This window comes from Piliocolobus tephrosceles, chromosome X (genome assembly GCF_002776525.5).
Source record: "Piliocolobus tephrosceles isolate RC106 chromosome X, ASM277652v3, whole genome shotgun sequence".
In the NCBI taxonomy this organism is placed as follows: Eukaryota; Metazoa; Chordata; class Mammalia; order Primates; family Cercopithecidae; genus Piliocolobus; species Piliocolobus tephrosceles.
Genome location: NC_045455.1, coordinates 79,538,040 through 79,563,460, shown reverse-complemented (window position 1 = coordinate 79,563,460; position 25,421 = coordinate 79,538,040). Strand labels below are relative to the sequence as shown.

Below are 25,421 nucleotides of genomic sequence, written 5' to 3'. Positions count from 1 at the left end.
GAGCCTTTCCCTACATACCACAGAGCCTCAGAGTTAAGCCAGGTGCCCCTGCCTGTCTCTACGTGGAGAACAACTGAACATGGGTGGAAGTAGCCGGCTCCTAGGAGCCCGGCCCTGGTGGGTGGCAGTATACCTGCATGTGTTGGTGGTCACTGAGACTTGTGTGGCCTGATTCTGTATTGTGCATGATTTGCTTCTCTGGCCACAAATAGGTCTCACAGTGAAGACAGCAGAACCAGACCAGATGGAGTAGGGGCTCAAGGAACAGGTAGCCACACCAGCACTTCCCAGGGGTTCAGCCCTTTGCAGGCCACAGAGCAACAGGATTGTTGAATGTCAGAGTGAAAGAGCCCGCAGACACCAAGTGATCCAAGTCTCTCATTTTCCAGTTGAAAAACAGGAATACAGAGAGAGAGTCTTCTGGTCAAGGTAGCAGCACTGACTGGTAACTGAAGTTGGTCGTATCAGTTAAAGCGTCCTTTTCCGGAGTTCTATTATGATATATGACACTCCAGTTCCCTAGTAGGGACTCACGACTGCCTGTCTCCCTGGCAATGACAGAAATGCCAATCCTATTCGACTCATTTGGTGATTTGGTATAGGATTGAGAGGGGCACGCGGCGAAGGCTGAGCGAGGGCTGTCTGTGGTGAAGCTCATCACGGGATGAGGCCATGCCCCACGCAGTTCAGTCACAGCTGGGCTTGCGATGATGCACCCAGAGTAGTTGTTTTGGGTGGGGGCTGCGAGGAACTCATAAAAGATGTCAGAGGAGGAGAAAGTTGGCAAGAAGTGGATGCTTTCATCTGCAGAGACAGGCCCCTGAGCCCTAAAAAAAAACAACAACGCCCCCCCCCCCCAAAAAAAAAAAACCCCCCCCCCCCCCCCCCCCCCCCCCGCCACACACACACATACACACAAAAGTTCACCCACTACACCTGCCTTCCCCAGATGGGGCTCCCTGCACAACGCCTCCTAGTCCTCCGGGATTTTCCAACGGTGGCGCAAGCTCCTCCCTCGCCCGAGCTGGACCCAAGCGCCCGCCAGAGCCGAGACTTGGGGGCGGTGAGGAGTGGGCCCCGCTCGCGGCCATTGGTTGTGCGGCCGGTAGGGGCGGAGGGACGACGCGCGGGCTGTGCAGAGCAGGCGGCCACGGTCCACTCCCGCTGCGCCCGCTGTCCGCCGTGCGCCCAGACTGCGCGCCGCGCCGCTGCGCCCGACATTTCCGAGGACGGCTTCGCGGGCGCGGATCGTCCAGACGGGAGCACAGCCCCACCGCGAGCGCAGGAGACCGGCCGGGAAGTCGCGTGTCCTGACTTGCAGGTCAGTGAGGGAGACTCGCAGGGTGAACTTGCCCTACGCAGACGGCGCCCCGACTCCTTGCCTGGGGCGGCCTCGGGTCCTGGAGGCGAGCTGCCTCCCAGACTCCCCGAGATCTGGGCTCCCGGAGATCTGGTTCCTTTCTGTGGAACACCCTCAAATCTATCCCTTTCGCGGTGTCTTTACTGTCCCGAGAAGCAATCGCAGCCCGGCTCTCCGAGTCTCGGGGTGACTCCACGGGCTGCAGTAGGAGCTGCGAGGGGCCCTGAGAGCAATGTCCTTGGCCCCAGCGTGACCTGCCTCGGTCCCAGACACGGGGAGCCGGGAAGGTCTACCCTCGCTCTGCAAGGTGGATTCCTCCATGCAAGTGTCGACAGTTCTGCACTTTGCAGAGTGTGTGTCTAGGTGCATTTTGTTTGCTTTTGCCTTTGTGGTGTGTGGAGTGTCATTCTTGGGTTTGTTTTGCTCCTGTCTGATTTTCTAGGGTCATTTGCGTCCCTTCCCGGGAATGGGGACTCGCCATGCGCACACTGACAGCTGGCTTTGCACCTTAAGGCGCCGGAGAGTCTTTTCGCCCGTCTTCGGGTGGCCCTAAATCCGGGGAAGTTTTATGTGGCGCTGAACACTTGCGTTTCCCAGGGGTGTTTTCCCTAGCTCCCGGAAACCCAGTAGGTAACTGCGCCAGCGACCCTTCCCCTTTTCCTGGGTCTGATGAGACACTGGAATCCTGCCTTTCCCTGTCGAGGTGTGAGGAATGATGGGCAAATTGCTTCAATTCTGATTTAGGAAAGGTATATGGAATGTGCCCTCCCCCAGGGAGCAGAGGGATTCATTCACAGACATATCTATGCCTGCCCGCTTTCCTCCACCAGATGCCCGGGCTCCATCGGACTCGGGTTTGATCTCAGACTCTGGAGACGGGGTCTGTTTGTTAATGTTCTTCATTTCCTCTCCCTGTTAATTTTCCTTCGGAAAATGTTGTGCTAAAGTAAGTACTTCGGTGATTCTTTGTGGCAGATGATGGGCTCCGATGGCTAGAGGACGTCTCAGAGCCATCGCATCTGGTACAGTCTACACTACAGGTGCAAAGGGCGGGGAAACTGATAGCGTTACTGTCCTGGGGCAGACCCGCGGGACTACTCCCTAAGACCTTTCTCCTAGGTGCCTTCTCCTAGGTGCTTCCAGGATTCATTGTTCAGACAACAGCCTGTCAACAGGAAAAGAGGCACAAGTAACAATCTTTTTTTAAAGGGTTTGCCTCTTAATGCAGTCTTGCAGAGCCCCATGCACCCTCTGAAAATAAAAAGCGATATTTAATTGCTGAATTATACAACTAGTCTGGGTGTCTCAGCTTATTTGTGATCGTGCCCATAGAGGTTCTTAAATATCTTTTTGTAACTAAATTCTCTTCATTCTACTAAGTAGAGTGGTGTCTTTTCCCCCGCCACCACCACACACAGAACACCGTTTTTAGCTGATCTGTAATGCAAATTGCCTTTTGGAGGGCTTGTGAGTGAGGCTGCCTGGTCTCAGAGCCTCCCTCAGCCCATGCCCTAGTCACCTTCAAATGCTGGACATCATAGGGCCGCCGAAGCATCTGCCAACCTCGGAAGTAATCTGGAAATACTGAGATCCAGCACGTGGGTGGGATATTCCATTTTCGCGTTTTGGCTTTGAGGGGCTTATTATTTTTGATTCCTCTATATAAGGCAAAGTGTTTTGAAGAGCTGAACACACACATTGATTGTTCTCATTAAAGAAACCTAAAGAAACCTGTTGTAAGGTAAGATCGAGTCCATTCTCCCTTGCTGTTGGTTCGTTCAGTTCAACAGATTTTACTAGATGTCTACGATGTGGACAAGAGCATCAGGAGTTAAGAGAGAAATAACCGTGTGATTGCATGTGGCATCAAATCCACGAGTTTATTTGCAGGTTTCCTGGGTTTCTTTTTCTTTTTTCTTGTTCTTGTTTAGTGAGAGCAGATTAAGAATGACAGAGCTGATTTGTAAGAATAACCAACCATACTAACCTTTAAGCAAACTTGGAGTTATACATTCATTATCAAAAAGAAAGACTAACTCATCACAGGCAAAATTCTGATTCAGCCTCTATGCTAGATCAAGTCTGAGCTCATTTGATGATCGTTCTTCTCTGGCTTACTCTTCTCCCTGTACTTATATTACAACATTTTGGGGGGCTCCTTTTTTGTTTAAAGTTTGTAGAGTTTGTATGAGAATTTTTATACTTAATTAGTTTATAATGAAGAAGTGAAAAATAAAATTATGGCTGAATGTTTATGTTTCGTTCATCTGAGTTTTTTAAGTAGTAATTTAAGAATCTGAAAAAATACATTTCTGAATGGCCCTGGATGCCAGGCACTATGTAGGTCCCACTTACCTGGCTCCTGGTACCCATAAGCCATTCAGTAAATATTTGTCAAATGAAACTAAAAGTCAAAAAGTAGTGCTGCAGAGAATGTTGTTTTCTTCAAATATCTACTTGTGGAGCCTATTATATTATATCAGTATATTAATACAAAGTATTATAGGCCTAATTTTTATAGACTTTCATGATTGTTTATAATGAGAGCTAAAAATAATAATAATAATAATAAAGCCTTTAAGTTAATTAATGGAATAGGGAACCCAACAAGGAAGAAGGTCAAGCTTTAAGCCCACAAGTTGGCAGGATTTCTTTTAGCCAACATATGTGCCTAGAGGATTCAAGCCAAAGACTTAGATGAAGAAGGCTTTGGTATGCATACGTGGCCCAACCTTTGATTTAGAATTCAGGAAGTCCATCTGTGCATTCACTGGTCATTTCAGGGGCCGGGCAACAGTCTACTGGGCCAAATTCTGTGGTCCCTTCTGTTCTGATTCTGATTTGTGGCAGATGTGTCCCTAGGATAAAATGTCTTCATACTCAGTCTCATGACATTAAATGCATCCTTCAAGAGTTCCTTATGAATATAGGAAATAGTCATTATTTAGCCTTTACTAAGTTTGGAACATTTTTTTTGAAAAAAAAAAAAAAGATAAAGATATCTGAGCCGTCAGTCGTACACACTTTAACATATCTCTAAGTATGAAGAAGGATATACTATTCTCATTTCTTAAGTAGAACATCGACAACATCCTGTAAAATGCGATGCTTCCTCAAAGTACATTTAAGCCCTATTAGGAAGACTGACTTTCTGGCATCAGCCTGAGAGTCAAACTTTGAAAAAAAATGGTAGAAATGAACTATTTCAAAGGTTTGTGTTAAGTATAGACAGTACAGAAAAAGAGAGGAGAAGGAGGAGGGGGAAGAGAAAAAACAAGTCCTGGGCTTAAAAACCAGCAGTATTTTCATGGCATATGCTATAATCAAATTTTATTTCTATTTCTTAATGAGAATACCTTTATTATTTTTTCTGATGTTAATACACATTCTTTTTGTCAAAATATAAATACAGAAATGCACAAAATAGAATGTTAACATGCCCCATAATAGTAGTACCCTCTAACAAAAACATATGTTAACAGCTCGATATATAACCTCTTGTTTTGTTTTGCTGTTTTAGCATCTAAAATATGTGTGTATAATAGTAGTAGCAGTAGTACTTGTTGTTTTACAAAAATGGAATCATACTATACACTATTCTGAAGGTTACTTTCTTGACTTAGTCATAGATGTTCAGCATCTTTTCATGTTAGAAAATACGGTCCTTTTTCACAGGGAGGGGAACAACACACACTGGAGCCCTTCGGGGTGGGGTGGTGGGAGGGAGAGCATCAGGGAAAAGTAGCTAATGCATGCTGGGCTTAATACCTACGTGATGGGATGATAGGCGCAACAAACCACCATAGCACGTGTTTACTTATGTAACAAACCTACATGTCCTGCACATGTATCCTGGAACTTAAAATTAAATTAAATTTATATATATATATATATATATATATATATATACATATATAGTCCTTTTTAATATAATAGGATCAAGAGACTCCACTCTGTGACTCTTCTGTCATTTCTTTAACTAATCCTTGACTCATGGACATTTTAGTAGCTTCAATGTTTAGCTGCAGAATACATCTTTGTGCATGACAGAATACATCTTTGTGCGTGTACTTTTAAACTTCTCTGATTTTTGCTCCATTGGATAAATTCTTAAAATGTATCATTTACACTGTTATCCTATAATGCTACCTAGTTTGTGTGGAAAGAGAAGGACTCAAATAGTTCATGCAACAAGCAGTAGACCTTCCTCACTATGACCCGTTCTTCCCTATGCCTGGCACATAATACTCTTTTCCTTAAAAAAAAATTTATTAGAAGTTAACATTCATATAGAAAACTACACAGATCATAAAGACAAATCATAAACACATAATTTATGTGCTTAATTTGACACACCCATATAAATGGTACCAGACTCAAAAAAAAAAAAAAAAATGTACTAATGCATGTTGAGCATCCCTAATCCAAAAATTGAAAGTCTGAAGTGTCCCCAAATCTTAAACTTTTGAGCATTGGCATGATGCCACAGTGCACAGTACCCTTTTCATCAAAAGGCAGCATGGCAGGTTGAGACTGGAAGCCTGCTGTTTGTTGTGGGTGCTGTTGAACAGCTGATTCTTGAGATGCAACTGTACTGCTTAGTCAATGTTTTTGTTTGTTTGCTGTTTGTTTGTTTGCTTTGAGATAGAGTCTTGCTCTATCACCCAGGCTGAACAGTGCAGTGGCACGATCTCGGCTCACTGCAACACGTCTCCCGGGTTCAAGCAATTCTCCTGTCTCAGCCTCCTGAGTAGCTGGGATCACAGGTGCCTGCCACCACACCTAGATAATTTTTGTATTTTTAGTAGAGATGGGGTTTCACCACATTGGCCAGTCTGGTCTTGAACTCCTGACTTTAAGTGATCCACCCGCCTCAGCCTCCCAAAGTGCTGGGATTACAGGTGTGAGCCACTGCACCTGGCCTGCTTAGTTACCCTTGAACACATTTTTTTCTGTGTATTAATGATGTCATATATTTTAGTGTTTCGTATTTATGTGTGAATAAGTGTAAGAAAATAATTGCTATGAGTAGCATATAAATTCAGTCAGGAATTATGGTGATACCAAATAACCACAAATTGTCCCCATGGGTGGCTAAGATAGTGACATTTTTGCTTTCTGATGGTTCAATGCACACAACTTTGCTTCATGCAAAAAAAAAAAATTAAACATATTGTATAAAATTACCTTCAGGCTATGTGTATATGAAACATGAATGAATTTTATGTTTAGACTTGGGTCCCATCCCCAAGATATCTCATGTATATTCAAATATTCCAAAATCCAAAAAAAAAAAAAAATCAAAATCAGAAACACTACTGGTCCAGAGCATTTTGGATAAGGGATACTCAATCTCTACCCTCTGCCATTCCCCTCTCCCCTCAAGGCAAAGCTGTCGTTCTAACAACTACTCATGGGAAAGTCCTTGGTGAGCTTGGATGCTAGTCTCAGACCTTCAGAAAGACTTCTTGCCAACAAAATGGGTCCAGTTGAATGGAATGAGCTTCCAAGATCCTTCCAAGTCTGTTCAAGTGTCGCCTTATTATCCCTGTCGGTTTTGGTCTTACATTTTTCCACTGAACTCCCTGCTTGGCACATATTTTGATTCATATGATGAAAAGCCTCTGGTTTAAAAAAAATCAACGTCTTTTTTGTCTGCCTTCCTCTTGTTAGCCACTCAGCTCAGTTCTGAGTACAGAGTGGATTTAGGGTTGGAGAGTGGGCGCTGGACCCTCAATTTGTGGTCTCTGTCACTAGCTGGAGTTCCTACTATATATCCTTTTTCAAAAAGAAGTGACATATAAACAATGACCTTCAAACTTCACTTAACTTTTGGGGGCGTCATTTTCCTGAGTGCTAAAGACTTGTAGCTCTCTGATTCTGTGAAAATTTGTTGTTGTTGTTGTTATTGCTGCTTGTGTGGTTTTGGTTTTTGATGGTTTTACTCATTTTTTGTTTTGTTTTGTTTTGTTGTTGTTGTTATTGTTTTGTTGTTTCTGGTTTTGGACGGAGTCTCTCTCTGTTGTCAGGCTGGAGTGCAGTGGCGCAATCTCTGCTCTCTACAACCTCCACCTCCCGGGTTCAAGCAATTCTCCTGTTTTTTAACAGGGGAAAGTTAAGATTGAGAGGGACTACAAAGGAAAACAAAAGAATAAATTAGGTATCTGATACATATTTGCAGTTAGTTTGTATGATTAATGAAAAAAGAGAATATTTGCTTCTCTTGTGCTCATCTGTTTTCATTCCTCTTATTATTTTCCTAAGAAGCTGAGGTTTTTGGATTCGTTCCCTGGCATAGTGCTGGTAAGGAGATTGCTGCTCACATCACCATGGCTATGATCTGCGTCGAGTACTACTTGAAGCACAGTCTATGCACCAGCACCCATTTGAATTATTACTTATTCGTCATGAGAGACAGAATTCGTGCCAGAATATAAATCAAATAAGGCACTAGGCATACTTTTTAGTTTAACTATTTCTTTTCTTTCTCTTTCTTCTTTTGTAGCAAGACTTTCTTGATGAAGGAAGCACTGTATTTATTCCAAGTTTCTCATCTCACAGGGACCTGTAACCAACAAGTCACTGAGGGAGCCAGGTGGCTGCTTTGAGTAGCCCAGATCTCCAAAGTAGTACTTTGTAGTCAAATTGAAAAATTTTATAAAAATGTAAACATTTTTGTTTTCTGTGCTGATTTGCTATTGAATTTTTCGAGCATTTTTGTTGCATTTTGGTTTGGTTTGGTTTAGCACTGAGGTGGAATAGCTAACAATCCTACGGTATGTGATATTCCTGAATGTAGTGAATTATAAGCTTCCCCTACAATGATCATGAAGTGGGTATTTTCCTTGACCCTTTTTATTTCCACAGATGAGCACAGTGTCATAGGTCGTGATGATGAAAGACTTGTCATTTTCAAAGGATGGAATTATCATGGAGTTTAATTTAAGGAATTCTTTTAAAAATGCATTCTGGTTCATATTCAGCCAGAGCTTCATCGTCTCACTATGGTAAACTCTCTTGACTTTTATTGTGCCCTTCAGAATACATTTGTTACAATCTTCCAGCTTGTTCACAAGAATGTATTTCAATATTTCCAGCACACTCCTCCATCCTTTCCTCGATTATCCTGGTGAACATTTGACCAAATGAAATCTATGCTTTCTTAGACATTGTTGGTTAATTGGTTTATTTTTTAAAGTATGGGCAGAGTTTCCCCTGGAACCAGAAATTATTGATTTTATTGCCATAACTGAAGCATTTCTAAAATTTAGAGAGGGTTCATCATCATTATTCTTTACTGTTGATGCTTACCCCCTTTGAGTAATCTTTATGATTTTATATAAGATCATTTATTCATTTGTTAAATAAATATTCTTTTGCTTTTAAAGACAGAATAAACATGAGCTATCGCTCCAAGAAGCTGCAAGTTTCTTTATTCCCTTATTCTTTCATTCATGCAGCCATCTAACAAATGCTGATTGATCATCTTTATGCCACATTCTGTACTGGTGTGTGGATATAAGATAAGTGAATTGTTATTTCTTTATTCTAGGACTTCCCAGTCTGTTAAAGCAGATAGGTGAATAAATACCATAAGTATAATAAAATGTGAGAAATGCTAGCGTAGAAAGGTACAGAAAGTATGCTGAGAATGCAGCGGAAGGAGCCAGAAATTTGCATAGAGAAAGTAGGTAGGGATTTCTATTAGGTGAATAATAAACAGATGAGACAGAGAACGGATGGCTTGAGTAGAGACCTGCAGTGAATAAATTGGATTTGGGTTCAAGTTAGGGAGATGATATGTACACATATAAGGATTAAACACAAGTATTTTTTAATTGGGGAATTAAAAACAGTATGTTATAGCTGGAACATGAATCTTAGGTACAATGGTAAAAATGAGACTGGAAAAGTAGCCTGTGGCCAGATCACAAGGGACAGATCGTATAAGAGAAGTCTTAGCTTTCTCACTGTAGCTGGCAACTATACAAATTATAGATGCATTAGACTTATGCACATAATGATAATATTCTATCCCTTCCTGTACATTGTTAAGAAGTATTTGTGCAATGTATGATTGAATGCAGCAAATAATATAGTTTTTCTTTTTCTTATTTTATTTATTTATTTATTTTTGAGATGGAGTCTTGCACTGTCACCCGGGCTGCAGTGCAATGGCACAATCTTGGCTCACTGCAACCTCTGCCTCCTGGGTTCAAGTGATTCTCCTGCCTCAACCTCCCAAGTAGTTAGTTTTTCTTAACCAAAGGCAATACCACTGACCCTTGCACAATGAGTTGTTTTTTCCACTAGAAGCCATGAGTTAGTCTTAATATCCTTATTGCTGCTCACCGGTTCCCACTGGAAACCATTTGGCCTGTTTAAGTGATAGCTGGTCAGGATTATCCTTATACAGTAGCAGCTCATCATATTCGAGCTTGTTAAGGAACATGTCTTTGGCTCTACCAGTAGCTAAATTTCATGCCCTTAAACCTAATGCTTCTGTGAAATTCAAAGCTAACCAAAACAGCCTTTAAAACCTTCTTTCTCACCAGTGCCAAAAGATAGTTTTAATATATTACATACACAATTCATACAACACTCAGTTATTCATACGTTGACTTATTTATGGTCAAATTCGTAGAGACCCATAATAAACTCAGCCATCAAAGTATAGTGAGACCTTATGTTAGTTAGTAGAAGGAGAATGATGCTACAGTAACAAACAAGCCCCAAATCTCCGTGGCTTAAAACAATAAAAGTTGATTCATGTTGACATAAGTGTCGATGGGGCCAGCAAGGGGTTGAAGATACTCAACTGTGGTCACTCAAGGATGCAGACTGATAGACACTGGCAGGTACTTACACCATTATACAATAACTGCAGCAGAGGGAAGGGGTGTGGCAAATCTCACACTAGGTCTTACATTTTCTATCCAGAAGGGACATGTCAACTTTCATACATTTCATTGGTCAAGACAAGTCATACAGTCACCCTAAATTCAGAGGGACTGGGAACATGCAATCCTACGACAGTCCTACAAGAAGGGACATCAGAAACATTTCATGAACATTAGTGACTACAAGTCTCAAATACATTCCTCCTCAACAAATACAGCCTCCCCAGAGAGAAGGAATGGAATGAACATACAATTTAGAGATGGAGAGATGTAGATTTGAATTCTAGCCCTGCTTCTAAGTGGTTGGGTGAGCTCGGACAAGCCTTTAAATTCTCTGAGCTTGTGGGGCACAGTGGCTTATGCCTGTACTAATCCCAGCACTTTGGAAGGTGGAGGCAGGCATATTTCCTGAGCTCAGGAGTTTAAGACCACCCTGGGCAACATGGTGAAACCCCATCTCTACTAAAATACAAAAATTAGCCGGACATGGTGGTGGGTGCCTCTACTCCCAGCTACTGGGGAGACTGAGGCACGAGAATCACTTGAACCCAGGAAGCAGATGTTGCAGTGAGCTGAGATTGCGCCCCTGCACTCCAGCCTGGGTGACAGAGCAAGACTCTGTCAAAAAAAAAAAATTCTCTGAGTTTTAATTTTCTCATTTGCTAAAAAAGATGGTAGGACATAATACTAACTGACTTAATGTGTTGTGGCAATTAAATAAAATACACATACATATACAGACACACATCCAAAATGGTACATGCTTTTATTTGATAAATACTAGCGGCCATCATTTATGTTGCCCCTGTTCTTGTTTCTCGAACTGATTTGTCTGCACATTCTTTCTCCTCCACAAGCATCCTGGGTTTGCCTTCCTCTGCCAGTCATGCTCTGAAGACAGACTGCTACTTCTCAATGACTTGAGGATGCCCTCAGCACCTCTTTCCTCTCTCTTGTACCTCCCATCACTCTTCTGCCATAATGTGTCCCTGCATCCCAGCCCACACCATTGAAACCAAAAAGAACTAATACCGGATGTAAGAATAGTGAATAATGGGTGAAAGTGTAGGCTATTTCTACAAGTGAATTTACAATGCAGAGCTCACAACCTCTAAAAGTAAGGTAAAGAACTCAGCCTTGATAAAGAACAGTCAAAGTCAGTTAAATCTTGTATTAAAGATTATCCGTAATTTCCTCAAGTAAAAACATATTTATTTATATTTTTAAAAGAATGTGTAACTATTTTCTATAGGTCACTACTTTGGCAGTCTGTTTTCCACAAATAATTCCTCATTATTTTTCAGTTTCACCTTCTTACATTTTCAAGTTGAAATATGCTCTGGGAGAATTTGAGCCTACACTTGTCTATTGCTTCCGTATTGTGTTTGATAGACTCTGGTCTTGAATCGTTATCTAAAATGACAACAGGCTGCTGAGGACTTGATTTCCACCCACACTTGATAGTCTGCCATATCATTTTGTTCCATGTTATGAGGAACATGTAGACATTTTCTTTGTTAACCAGACTTTTGAGTTCGCTGTGCCACCTGTGAGAGAAAGAGAGAGCGTTGGCAGGCTCGGCCGCTGTGTTCACACTGAGGATTAGCAGGACCACGGGAAACCCATATGAAGGTGCTTTCCTAATGAAGGACACAATGTCCTCTTTCTGTTTTCTCCCTTCCCAGGTGTCCTTGGAAATCCAGGTAGATGAGTAATTTTGCAGCCATGAGAGAGCACTTAGTCTCCTTGTATAGATCATGTTTTATGTAACCTCTGTCTGATATCAGACTCATCGGGTACTGACCATTTCAAGTCCCTACCTGTTTCCTTAGTCATATGATTGGTGATGACTAGGGAAAAGCACTATTCATATCAATGTTTCCTATTTTTTAAAATTGCAGCTGTATTTTGCCATGACTAGCTTCAATTTCTGAACTGTTCATTGGCCCCTATGACAAAAGAGTCTGTCCTGGACTGTAAGTGAGTTCATGGGGTCAAGTTAAGACTCTTGCTACACTAGAGAACTCACCCAAACCAAGGTAATTAAGGAGGTGGTTGCTACTTATAAGAGTTGTAAAGAGTTTGAGGTTTTTTTATCTGTGGAACTTGCTATTTGCAGCCTCTTTGACTCAGCTGCCCAAGTAAAATCTCTACTTCTGTTTAGTTTATCTGCTGCTTCTGTTTCCTGAAGTCCCTACTTTACTTTGAACCTGGACCACATTGGCTCTTGTGGGTTCTCCCTGATCTCACAGATCACCTACTCATTGGTCCTCATTAGAAAACTGCTAGTCCCAAGCTTTGACTGGGTGTTTAAACGGCAGGAGAGATATCCTTGGCTGCCTCTGAAGATGACTGATGATGTAAGATGCACATAACAGGATTACTTGCTCCTGGAGGCCCAGATGAGATTCAGTCCAGTGGGTGGTGGCAGGAGTAGAGTTGTGAATAAGGCTTACTAGTGAGTCATCATTCGTGGTCTTCAGGCAGCCTCTTCTACCACCATAGACACAGTTTCCTGGTCATATTCAACTTCCTCTAGTTCATCCTCTGATGCTTCACTGCAAGTGTTTGTGGCTTACTGGGCATCATGAGCCGATGGTAGCAGCAAGTAGTTGACTTTTCTGATGCCCACGGAAGAATCTGGCTTCTATCGTTGTATTTCCTTAGAAGCGTCTAACATTTTGGCTGACTTACTGCATATTTTTCCAAGCATATTTTCTTGAGTTCCTTGGAATAAATTATTTTCTTCCTCAACTTGTATGTTGAAAATTTCTAAAACTGTTGAAAAGTTGCAAGAATAACAATAAATACCTATATATCTGTCAATTAACCAGTTGTTAACATTTTGACACATTTGTTTTATGTACATATGTATGTACATGCGTGTGTGTGTGTAATTTTTTTGCTATTTTGGCCGAACCACTTGAGGGTTAGTTGCTGATAATATGAAGCTTTATGGCTAGACACTTTAATATGCATGTCCTAAGAGCAAGAACATTCTCCTATATTACAACTAGGAAATTTAATATTGATATAATGTAATTATCTAATATACAGTCTATATTCAAATTCCCCCAGTGGTCCTAATAATGTGCTTTATAACAAAGCTGGTCTTTTTTAATTGATCCAAGGTCCACCAAGGATCTTACATTGAGGATCCTTGTAAGGGAAGAAATCTTGAAGTCTGAATCCTACTTTTTCTCTCTGAGTATTCAGCTGACTACAAAACAATATAATATGGCCAAAACTGGATGTATCTAAAACCTTAGCCTGCCTAAGCTGCCAATTAATAGGCATTATTCTTTTTAAATAGCCATTTTACTGTTGAAAGCATTATCGCACTTTGACTGCCAGCCATAGAGGACTGGAAGAATGAGATAATTTATTTGGCAAAATTCGTATGTATATGTTATGCCAAACACTTGGCTAATATCTGGATGAGATGGGCAATTTACAGACTATGTAATCAACTAGGGTTCTATCTGTAGTGGTGTTATGAGAAACAATGGTTCATTAATTCAAGGAAATGTTATGCCTTGATTAAAAATGTCATTAAGTGAAAGACTCTGTTAGCTTGAATTCCTACTGAGAAATGCAAGACACATAACATTTATGCATATTTGTGATGTTCTAATCCATTTTTAGGGAATAGGATATTATATAAAGCACCCTAGTTTAAACAAATACATGACTACCGTTGTCAGTAGAGATAGATATAAATAGTGACCTGTGTAATTATTTTGCTAATGCTGAATTTTTTTTTTCAGACAAGTGGATCCAAAATCTACCAATGATCTTGCATTACATTAAAGGGAAAATATCTCCTTAATGGGGAGTCTTTACTTTTTTTTTCAAATTGTGCCTATACCTGTGATCTTATGGATAGATAATGGTTGTTATTCCTTGTTGTATTCTTATGTGCAAAAATAGAGAACTTGATACATTGGTTAGTTTACATTGCTCTCTTTCTATGCATCCAGCCTCAACTATCAAGGTATTTTAAGTGGCAAAGAAGTTTGGGGTCTATGTTATAGAGTGAATAAAATATTTACTGCATATCCATTCTTAAAAATACACACACACACAACAACAACAACAACAACAACAACAATAATAAGACATTTACAGGAACAGAGACCAACAAAAAGATTCTCATTAAACTCGTTAGCCTGGATGCCTGTGAGAGATGGAATTTCAAGTTCTTCCCTGCTCTCTTAGGACAGTTTTAGAGGTGCACAAAGGCCCCTGAGGTCTGAGGATACCTAGTAGTTTACATGCAAAGGATTAAAAAAAAAAAAAAAAAAGCTCTGACTGACTGATTCCCAGGGATTTATGACTCACAAATTTATTTTACGAGCACAAAATCTTTCCAAATTTCACTCTCTATATGGAGACTGTTATGAACATTTTCTGATTGGACAAAAAATATATATTGTATACAAATTATTTTGCTATAGAAACAAAATGAGACACACAAAAAAAGGAACAAGCACCATTCCATTGTCCTAGTACAGCATGGTTTCATGAGAATTCTATTTTATTTCACGTATTTTTTTAGACAGGGTCTCTGTCACCCTGGCTGAAATGCAGTGGCACAATCATGGCTCACTGTAGCCTTGACCTCCCAGGCTCAAGCAATGCTCCCACCTCAGCCTCCAAGTAACTGGGACTACAGGCACATGCCATCATGCCTGTATAATTTGTGTAATTTTTGTAGAGATAGGTTTTCTACATGTTGCCCAGGCTGGTCTTGAACTCCTGGGCTCAAGCGATCCTCCTGCCTCAGCCTCCCAAAGTGCTGAAATTACAGGCATAAGTCACCATGCCCAGCCCAGGAATTTTTTGAAAGGTTTTGCTAAGAATAAGCAAGACTTTTTACTTTACTAATGCCATGATTTAACCAATTTTAGCTGCTCTGAGATTAAAAGATGTTTTTCTTAATATACTTCTAAAATATTGGAAATGATCAGAGCAGGGTGGAGGGAAAGAATTGATCCCGAAAGCTCTCATTTAAAATGCTGTAACATCTTGAAAAGTCAATCTTGTTTTTACCTTCTTTCTTCCCATTGATTCGTTATGATCTTGCTTATGATCTTCAAGTCATTATTTCTCTGGCTGTTGGCTTGTTCTGTCAATCAAGTGTACAGCCAACGACCTTTTCTCCTGCTCTCTAAAAGTGGCTTTCATCATTCTGCTACTTCTTAACCAGTTCGTGTTCTCTTCAGCCTTCAGGTTACTCCTTTTCTTGTTTTGATTTAGGCCAATTACGTTAGCCAAGATGTGTCCAGTCTCCCTGAAGTGCAGGAAGTCTACTCCTTGGTCTTTTGTGAACACCATAAAATAATCATGAAAATGCTATGCCTGGACCTGGTTTTGTACTTGACTGTTTTGTCTAGAAAATTACCCATTTAGCTATATATTTTATTCATAAAAGACAGTATATTTTTAAATAATTATTCTTGCTAAGGCAGTGATTTGGATACAAAATCCTCCCATGGATATAAACATACTAAAAAATGTATTAAGAATAATAGTTAACATCCGGGCATGGTGGCTCATGCCTGTAATCCCAGCAGTTTGGGAGGCTGAGATGGGCAGATCACCTGAGGTCAGGAGTTCGAGACCTGCCTGGCCAACATGGCGAAACCCCATCTCTACTAAAAATACAAAAATTAGCCAGGCATGGTGGCAGATGCCTATAATCCCAGCTACTAGGGAGGCAGAGGCAGGAGCATCGCTTAAACCTGGGAGGCAGAGGTTGCAGTGAGCTGAGATAGTGCCACTGTACTCCAGCCTGGGAGACAGTGTGAGACTGTCTCAAAAAAAAAAAAAAAAGAATAATAGTTTGATTTCCCCCAGAAAAACAAAGCTAAATAAATGCAAGGGACTTATTCCTATCATTACTTTTGAGACTGTATGAGGTAGATGATCAAAACAGTTAAGTTCATATCCTTTTTTGAAAGATTCTCCTGGTTTTTTTTTGTTTTTTGGTTTTTTTTTTAGCTTCCCTCAATCAGCTGTGTTTTACATATCAAGAAAGATATATTATGAATATTCTGAGAAGTATACCTTATGTAGATAACTAATTTTTAAAGAATTAGTGCAAAATAAGTTCTCTAAAGTAAAAATATGCTGAGTATAATTTATATTTATTTTTATTTTTGCTAAGGAGATAGTTTACAAAGCCTAAGAGTAATCCAGGTAGACAAAAACCGTCACTAAGGGAGAGATGGAGGAGACTGGACTGAACCCAAAGCAACCTAATGACCTGCCCTGGAATTGATTCTTAAAATAAATCACTGATACCAAGCTATTCGTTTGTCATTTCTATAATTTTTATCCACCAAAGTACTATGAAAAAATTCTGAGTGTATTTTCTGATCATTCATTTAAGCTGTAGATTTAAAAGACTGTTCATTTTTATCTTTTGTCTCACATCATCCAGTCCAGATCCATGAATTCCAATGGACGATTCAGAATCTCCATCTCTCCACCTTTCTTCGCATACCATGCCCCTCTAATTCAACGTTCTCAATGCACGATAGCAGATAGATGCAGTTGTATTTCCTTAACTTGACTTTGGTTTTTCTCGTGCCAATTGAAAGATTCATAATGAGAGTTCACACAAAACTCTACTCTCCCAAAGCATTGTACTGATTAAGTAAAGGCGGTTCTCAAATAGGCAACTCTATGGATGGCTGAGTCAGCTTTGAGTAAGGGAGCACAAGGTCCAGGGGTAAATGTTTGCCTTTGAATGCAAGTGAAGATTTACATTTAGAGAAGGGTGGGGGGCAGTGTGTATTGTCAGCAGTAATCTTCTCTCAGCTAGTATGACCTAAAAGGCCACTAAGCAGAGAGAAAGCATTAAGAGAGAGGATAATCATGCAAAGGGTAAAGGAATGGCTGCAAGGTCTTATATAAAACATACATTTTCTAAATAGAATGAAAAACAGCTTTGCTCAGATGTGATAAGTTCCTTTCTGGATTCTGGAAATATTCGTTTTTAGGTGTTCTACAGAGGGAAATATCTAACACATCATCTAAAACCATTAATTCCATTCCACTATCAAATCTTCCTTTTGTGTACCGGAAAAAGCATTTCATTATGTTGTGTTAATACTTTATGGCCACTTTCCTCATGGTTTTGAGAGGATCACCTTTTGGAGTATGACAGCAGAACCTGATAATGATGGAACATTGATGTGGCATCTAACAGCCAGGCCACTCTTTAAAGATAAAGTCTGCAAGGGAACAAAGCAGCTTGTCCCAGATTTCCACAGCAACAACAAAACCTTTCAAATAGTCGTTATTTACATAGAAATGTATTTGAATAAAGGTCATGAAATTTAAAATTGCTGTGCCATATTTGAGGCTGGCTGGTAGCCTGAGTTTTACAAACCATTGTGTCATGGAAGTCAAGGACGTGGTGCAGGCTGTGCCCACACGCTGACTGCCATGGCTCCTGCAATGCTTATGTAAGAGCTACTCACTCAGAGATGAGAGCTGGTCAACTCTCCTTCATTTATGGAGAATGAAGGTATGTGCTAGAGAGTACGTTTTTCTTCTTCCCAAACATTATAGTCCTCATAATCCTTCCGTGGGAAGGAAAGCTTCCATTCTTTAGAACAGGTCCCAGGGCTGTGGTGCTAAATGACTCAGAACCAGAGACCCCAGGTCGGCGCTGTCTATGTTGTCTCTCCGTTTCCCCACCCCACTGGGCATATGGTGAGAGACTGCACATCCCTCCTTCCTCACTTCACCAGGAGGCTGCTTTTTTGTAGATTTCTTCCCAGCCCAGGCTTTTATTCCAAGAGACAAAGGGAAAGTTGGCTGACCATGAGCTAAAACATTTCCACAGGTCTTCATTTATAATGTTGTGATCCAGCTGTCTCATTTTCCTTTCTCAAAAATCACCTTCTGAGGACAGTGATTCTGAGGAGAAAAAAAAGCAGCAAAATCCCCATGTGGCTTTAGGTGTCACCTGAAATGAGAGTCTGCTGGCGCTGCCCCGAGACAGGTCAAGGCTATGCATTTAAGATGAAGTCTCTTTCTTCTTTTCCTCAAACCTTATCTGTTTGGGAGCAACAGCCCAAGAAGCATCATCTTGAAACACACTCATTTGATTTCATTTCCGCAGTGCCACGTCCAGCCTCATTCCACACTGTCACAATGCCTAAACACATACAGGCTGGGTCACCCTGAGCATTAGACAGCTACTGTTAAATCAAACCAGAGAGAAAGAAGATACTCCAGTTTTTAAAACTTCAATAAGGAAATGAGAATTAACATCCAAATTAAAATTCTTTCTAACAGTGCACATACTCTGTTGTTTCAGAGTAGATGTAACGGTGAAATGCAATTTGTGTAGCTGTGATTTTAAATTAAGAAGTACCCTGGAAATGGTACTAAAGCTATAATATTTAGGGGGGAGTACTTAAGGAAGAAGATATTTAGTTGTGAAATGTCAACTAAGGACACAAGGTTTCATTTCCTTGTTTTCTCCTGTTCTTCCAAGGCCACTTAAGAGATCAGATGCTTTGACCAAACCTTCTGAGCCTCATTTCTTATAAACTCTCCTGTCAACAGTCGAGGCTCGTGGTGGGGTTTTGATCTGAAAGAAGGCAATCTTCAGGAAGTAAAAACCTACTCTTAGAATATTTACCCTGTAAAATGATATTAGCAAGAGGACTGGTAGCCAGCTGTGAGATTTACCCACTGAATTGCTGACATCAGAGTGACATTGGCTGTGCCTCCAGCCCCACCCCTAGAAAATGATACAGACTGGGGTAGCAGAGAAGGTAGCTTTAGAAAAATCAGCCAATTTCAGCTGAATCTTTGACCTGCACCTGTCAAAACTGTAGGACTAAGAGAGACCTTAAAGTTCCTCCAGACTTTCTAGAAGGTACTACCTATCTACTGGTACTTTACTTGGGATGGCCTTTTATGATTTTCTAAGTAAGATTATGGAAAACATTATCACATCTTAACTCAAGACCTCCTGGAGAAGTAGGAAAGGTAGGCATCACTGTTGTGCAAATGAGAAAAATGAAAGATCGGGACTAAACTGTGGGCTTGCCCAAGTAAGTGGCAGATAGGAACTAATTATCCAAAGCATAATTTGTCTCTTCCTACCACAGTTCAGAAAACCAAGGACACAGTTCAGGCATGGATTCTAGTCGCTCTTCTGTCACTGTCTAACTATGTACCCTGAGTAAATCGCGATGTCTTTGCATGTCAGTTTTCTCATCTGCAAAATGGGAATAATTCCTGCTTTACCTGCCCTGCAAAGCAGTCATGAGGAACACAAAAGATGCATAGTCTTTGCCTTATCTGCCCATGCTGAAAAGAAATTATGTTTACATTTGATCCTTCCTACCAAAAGCCCGTGCTTGTCTTCTAATTACACATGTGACTTTTGTCAAATCAATTAGCTTCTTTATTTCTCTGTCTCCTCTGCTACACTTAGGAGGTTGTACTTGAACATTTTAAATAGTTTTTCCCTTCCAATCCGTGAGGCTTCTGTCCTAGTTTTCTTTTCTATGCTACCTCTGTGACTCTTTGCTATATTCCCCAGAGATGAACGGCTGGAACATTTATGTGCTGTAAAAAGCTAGGTATTGCCAAAACAGTGTAACACATTTGCAGTCCCACTGCAATTCTTCTTCTTCTTCTTCTTTTTTTTTTTTTTTTTTTTTTCTTTTTCTTGAGGATGGTCAGGAACCTGTAGCAGCCTAATGGAATTAAAATCACCAGGCAATGCAAAATGAGGAGTAGGAGTCAAATTATTTTAGGAACTACTAAGACACCATCCCTAGCCTACTCAAGAACTCACTAGGACTCATTAGACTGCGCGTCACCCAACAGGGACAGCCCTCTCTGAAGTGTCCCCACCTTAACAAGGATCATTAGTGCTGTTCAGCTCCAGCCACAGTGGCAAATGTCAACCCCTCCAAGAATCAGCTGCTTAATTAGATTTGGAGAACAGAAGGAAAAGGCAAGTTCTCCACATACAATGCAGGGCAGAGTTTAGGAAGAGAAAGCTAGAGGCAGAGTGAATGTTTTCCTGTTAGTTTTGCACCACAATGGAAGCAAGATTTAGAAATGCACAACAAAATTATCTAGAGCCATACAGAGCTACGAAGAGCATCTTTTCTGGACTAGAAGAAAGACTTAACTAGCAGGAGGGATCCTCTTGTCTCACAGCCTGAACACAGTGAAGAGCTTTTCTTTGCACCTGGCTAAGAAGAAATGGTCCCCCCTCCACACCCCTTAAAACACAATACCCTACACCCACCCATCCACCAAGTCCCATTATCTCCCACCACACACTAAACTCATTTTTTTCTCCAATGCTTTACAGTTCAGCATGTCTATCATGTTGGTCCATGCATAACACCATGAGAAGATGAAGCAGGTGCTGGACCATTTTACAGATAAGAAAAGTAATGCTCAGAAAACATAGGTAGTTTGCCCAGTTTCCCCAAGATAATGGAGAACTCAGGCCTCAAACCTAAATCTCTTGACAGCCAACCTGATACTCTCTCTACCATTCAGAGAGAATCTAACCTTTGTTCTTCTAAATGAATCTAAAGTTTTTAAATTAAATGCCTAAAGTATGTAAAACAAAGTACCTAGGTATGCGTAAGGAAAAGAGTTACATACAAATGGCACCTGAGGCCAGGCGCGGTGGCTCATGCTTGTAATCCCAGCACTTTGGGAGGCTGAGGTGGGCGGATCACGAGGTCAAGAGTTTGAGACCAGCCTGGCCAATGTGTTGAAACCCCATCTCTACTAAAATACAAAAATTAGGTGGGCATGGCGGCGGGCACCTGTACTCCCAGCTACTCGGGAGGCTGAGGCAGAATTGCTTGAACCCAGGAGGTGGGGTTGCAGTGAGCCAATTTCATGCCACTGCACTCCAGCCTGGGTGACAGAGCAAGACTCCATCTCAAAAAAAAAAAAAAAAAAAGAAAGAAAGAAAAAAAGAAATGGCACCTGATTTCAAGGAGATAAAATTTTCATAAACAAATCAGCATCTTATAAACATTCGAGAAAAAGCAAGCTCACATGTGCAGTGATTTTCCAAAGTGTGCTAGAGGGATTTACTGGTCAGGAATTATGCTAATGAGCTGGCGAATGTATGGAATTAATTTTCTGGGGGAGGGAGGTTTGGAACTAACTTTCTGTGTTCTCATCTCAGAGTATATACTTGGAGCATCTATTGAAATCACAGCAGATGGAGCACATCATAAATGTATTTTCCCTTTTATTTTATCTTTGGCTCCTTGGAGAAACATAGCACCTAGGGTACTGTAGACAGAAAATAAAAGTTCATTTTTATATCATCATTTGTAATATAAAGACATAAACATGACTGATTCCTAGGGGAGTTATTTCATCTTGTTTGCCCCCTGGTGAGTTTTCTAATTAATCCTTACTGAAATAAAAACTAAAAATGAAATTTAAATGTGATTTTTCTGAAGAATGCACTGAGTTGCTTTTTTTTTTTTTTCCAGTCTCAATGCACACCTGATCCCCTGCTGCCTTTGAGAAGTAAGTTTTGTTGTGCTGATTTAACAGCCTGTGAACTCTGCAAACACGATCGTGAAAAAATGCCAATCTGTCCTGTGTAAGCCCTGTGTGAAGTTTTGACTTTAATCTACCAGATCACTGCTTCACCCTCCATAACGATGTCTGAACCTGACGCTTCCTCGGGATTTTCGGCAAGTGTGGAGAATGGAACTTTTCTTGAGCTGTTTCCCACATCCTTGTCCACGTCAGTGGACCCAGCCTCAGGCCACCTGTCAAACGTCTACATCTATGTGTCCATATTCCTCAGCCTTTTAGCATTTCTGCTTCTGCTTTTAATCATTGCCCTCCAGAGGCTCAAAAATATCATCTCCTCCAGTTCCTCCTACCCAGAGTATCCAAGCGACGCTGGAAGTTCTTTCACCAATTTGGAAGTCTGCAGCATTTCCTCACAGAGGTCCACTTTTTCAAACCTTTCATCCTGAGGAAAATGGAAGAGTCCTGGAGTGTGGCAGCAGTTTTGACGTCCCCTTACGGAAGTGTCGCGTGAAGCGTTGCCTCATGAAGGAAATGGCTCTTCTGGCACAGACCTGCTTCTCCTTCTCCTTTTTCTCTGATTTCTTTTCTGTTCATGATGCTTTTCATTTGGGGATGGAGACGCCAATGTTGGTGGAAATGTATGCAAACCCCAAGGTGCAGAGTTTCACACCAATGGCTTGATGAACCTAGACTGGGCTTCTTCGGGTAGGTCAGTTCATTCCACTTTGTTGGGCGCCGTAGACTCATCTGAGGTGGTCTCTCTGTGGATGATGGACATGGACTCTCGCACTTCGTTTCCTTTACAAAACCGCGAAATCAACTGAGCCTGCAGAAACTGGCAAAATCAAGTCTGACCTACGTAGAAGTTTTTTTCCATATTTAAAAGATAAAGTGGAGACACCAAATTTAAAAAGGAAGAGAGTCAATTTAGATTTAATGTGTAACATTTCTAAAACTAAGGGTAAATATATGCTAAAATATATGCTAAATATATTCTTGAACTTCACTTTAACAAGTGAAAATCACACTTATTGATGAATGTAAGTCATTTGGAAAAGTTTTGGAAGAGTTTACATTTTAATAGCAAGACAAACATGTATTATGATGGAGCTTGTAATGTATTTCTGCCTCCTGGAGTTTTATTTTGTTTTTATGCTAATGTTTTAGTCATCATGCCCCAAAGTTGTGGAATTTTTGTGATTAATTGCTGTTACTAGTACTAAGAGAAGCACCAGAAGAGATGCCAAGAAGTTTTTATATGAATAATTTCTATCAGTGAGAATTAAGCATATGGAAAATATTCATTTAGTTGTATTTTATACGGTAATAACTCTTAGCTGTCGTGTAAGTTCTTTTATTCAATTTCATAGTCTTTATAATTTTAGTGCAGAATTATATTAAGCCTCCAAGATGTCTGATATTTGTTCACTCACATTAGGTTGCAAAACTTAGAAATGAAATTGAAAATATATGTGTTATTATATACTCCACGAATGTTGCGTCTCTGCTAATTAGTTGTTGTATGTTAACATAATGCTCTACATTAGGGTTTCAGGATGTGAGTTTGTATTAAAAATTGTAGGCCCTCAAGTTGTGTAGCTGCTGGGAGCTTTAGGGATCCTAGGAGCTGCTGTGCTGCAGGCAGCAGAGTATATCTGAACTGGGCGGGCGGGTGGCAGGGGCTGTCTGTGAAATTAGGCACACATGTGAGCTGAGACATGGAATGTGGAGGAACTCAAGCTGCCCCTGAAAACAAAACAATCAAACTGCAGCTCCTTAAGAGTAAGAATTTTAATGTAATTTTGAAAATAAATGGCCCACAGGGTAAACACTGAACTTACTCAACCTACAGGAGGCCACTGCATCAACATGCCACGGTCTTCCCATAGCAACCGAATCATTCCTTGTTCAAAACATTTAATCATCTTAAGCAGTGGGGCTTCAGCACACCCTTTGGTTGAATTGTGCAGTCAGCACTCCCCAGTGACTAGAATGGGGGAAAGAATCCACTATTTGCACAGGGTTTATCTTTATCATTCTAAAATGCTGAGTGAGTGGAGATCTGGGAATGAAAATCAGAAGGCTGCTGTTTCTTTTAATGCATAAGCCTCACCGAAATCAGACCACATTTAACTATTTATATATCAAAAACGTCCCCGAACACCATAAGACCAGCACAGAGTGGCTGCCCTAAAATGTATAATTAGTGAAAAATTTACCTCTGCTTCCATTTAAATCATGGCAGTGGGTTGGGTGTCATTACATAGTATAAAAACTGGACTAGATAAATTGCTATTTTAGAGCATTATTAGCATTCTCTGAATAGATATATATATATATGCTCATATACTCCCAATTAAAAGTCATATGAAAGCTACACAGGATTAACAGAGGCATCTATATGATCACTTTTGCTCTTTGACTAATCTTATGCTGCTTTGGTTACAGAGAGAAAAAAGGACATGGGTGAAGTGATTTTTTTTTTTTAAATAAAAGGACAAATTTGCCACACAACAGAACTATCTGAGTATGATCTGTCCTCGGGGTATCTTTATATCCTTTCCTTGTGAAACAGATATAAAGACTTCTGACAACAAAACTACTTTAAAAATCAAATCAAATCAAATCTACAGGCACATTCCCATTCCTCCCCTGCTGCAATGGTTCTTGCTCTCAATGTTTAGTAGAGAAATTAAGAGCCACATTCAAAGATGGAAAGCAAGATTTGTCATTAGAAGCTTGCCAAGGTAACAGATTGTACAACTTGAGATGAATTCGTGTTGTTTAAGAAGTTCAGAAAGGTTGGAAGATGGGTTTATAAATAAAGAAGTGGAGTCCATTGAAAGCCTGGTTCTTTGATTTTTTTCCAGTGAGGTGATTTATAATCTCTTCTAGAGAAGAAGCTTTTCCTAGGAATTTTAAGCATACACCACACACACACAGAGATGTATAGAGAGACATATATTTACATATAAATATATCACTCCTTTTCTGTACGTTCTCTCTGAAGCAGGGTCAGTAATGTGTGACCCAAACGTCAGCCTCTCCCCAGCCCTGCAAGGGTCACCTCCTTCTTGGACAGTGAGTCCCACATTTCCCAGATGAAAAGAATGATCTGGGTGCTTCGACAATATAGAGGATCCCACACCACGCCCCAGACCTTCAGGAGTGGAGCCCAGGGTTATTTCTGAATATTTTTCACAAGGACTTCAGGTGATGCTGACGATCAGTGGGGAAACTGGCAGAGGAAGGATCACATATATTGTGCTTATGTATTTGCAGAGGACAGGGGTCTTATCTCTCAGCCACTGCCCTTGTAACTGCAGTTGCTCCAAGCTGAGCATCCCCCGCACAGCTCAAAACCCTCACTGGGACCTACTTTGCTGCTCGAGTCTGAACCCAGCCACTCTCCTCCTCAATGGAAAGCCGCTGCTGTCGGAATAAACTTGGTGGAAGAGGGAAGTGCAAAAAGTCACATCTCTTTCTTGTCCCGTCTCTTAATTCCCCACAAGATGATACGCATATAACAGACAAGGTTAGAGGACTGGGCATAGCTGACAGTATTTAGAAGATGAGAGAAAATATTTTACATT

General features: G+C 40.7%; 1 protein-coding gene across 1 annotated transcript; it reads left to right on the top strand.

Annotated features, from left to right (window-relative positions):
* Positions 1 to 1,049: 1,049 nt before the first annotated feature.
* On the top strand, positions 1,050 to 22,274 carry SERTM1 (serine rich and transmembrane domain containing 1). The gene is made up of 2 exons (XM_023208701.1): positions 1,050 to 1,321; positions 21,777 to 22,274. The coding sequence occupies exon 2, from the start codon at positions 21,951 to 21,953 to the stop codon at positions 22,272 to 22,274; it is 324 nt and encodes a 107-aa protein (XP_023064469.1). The 5' UTR covers positions 1,050 to 1,321; positions 21,777 to 21,950.
* Positions 22,275 to 25,421: the final 3,147 nt, after the last annotated feature.

Excerpts from the sequence above, each read along its gene's own strand:
- SERTM1 (XM_023208701.1), top strand. The coding sequence starts at position 21,951 with ATGTCTGAACCTGACGCTTCCTCGGGATTTTCGGCAAGTGTGGAGAAT.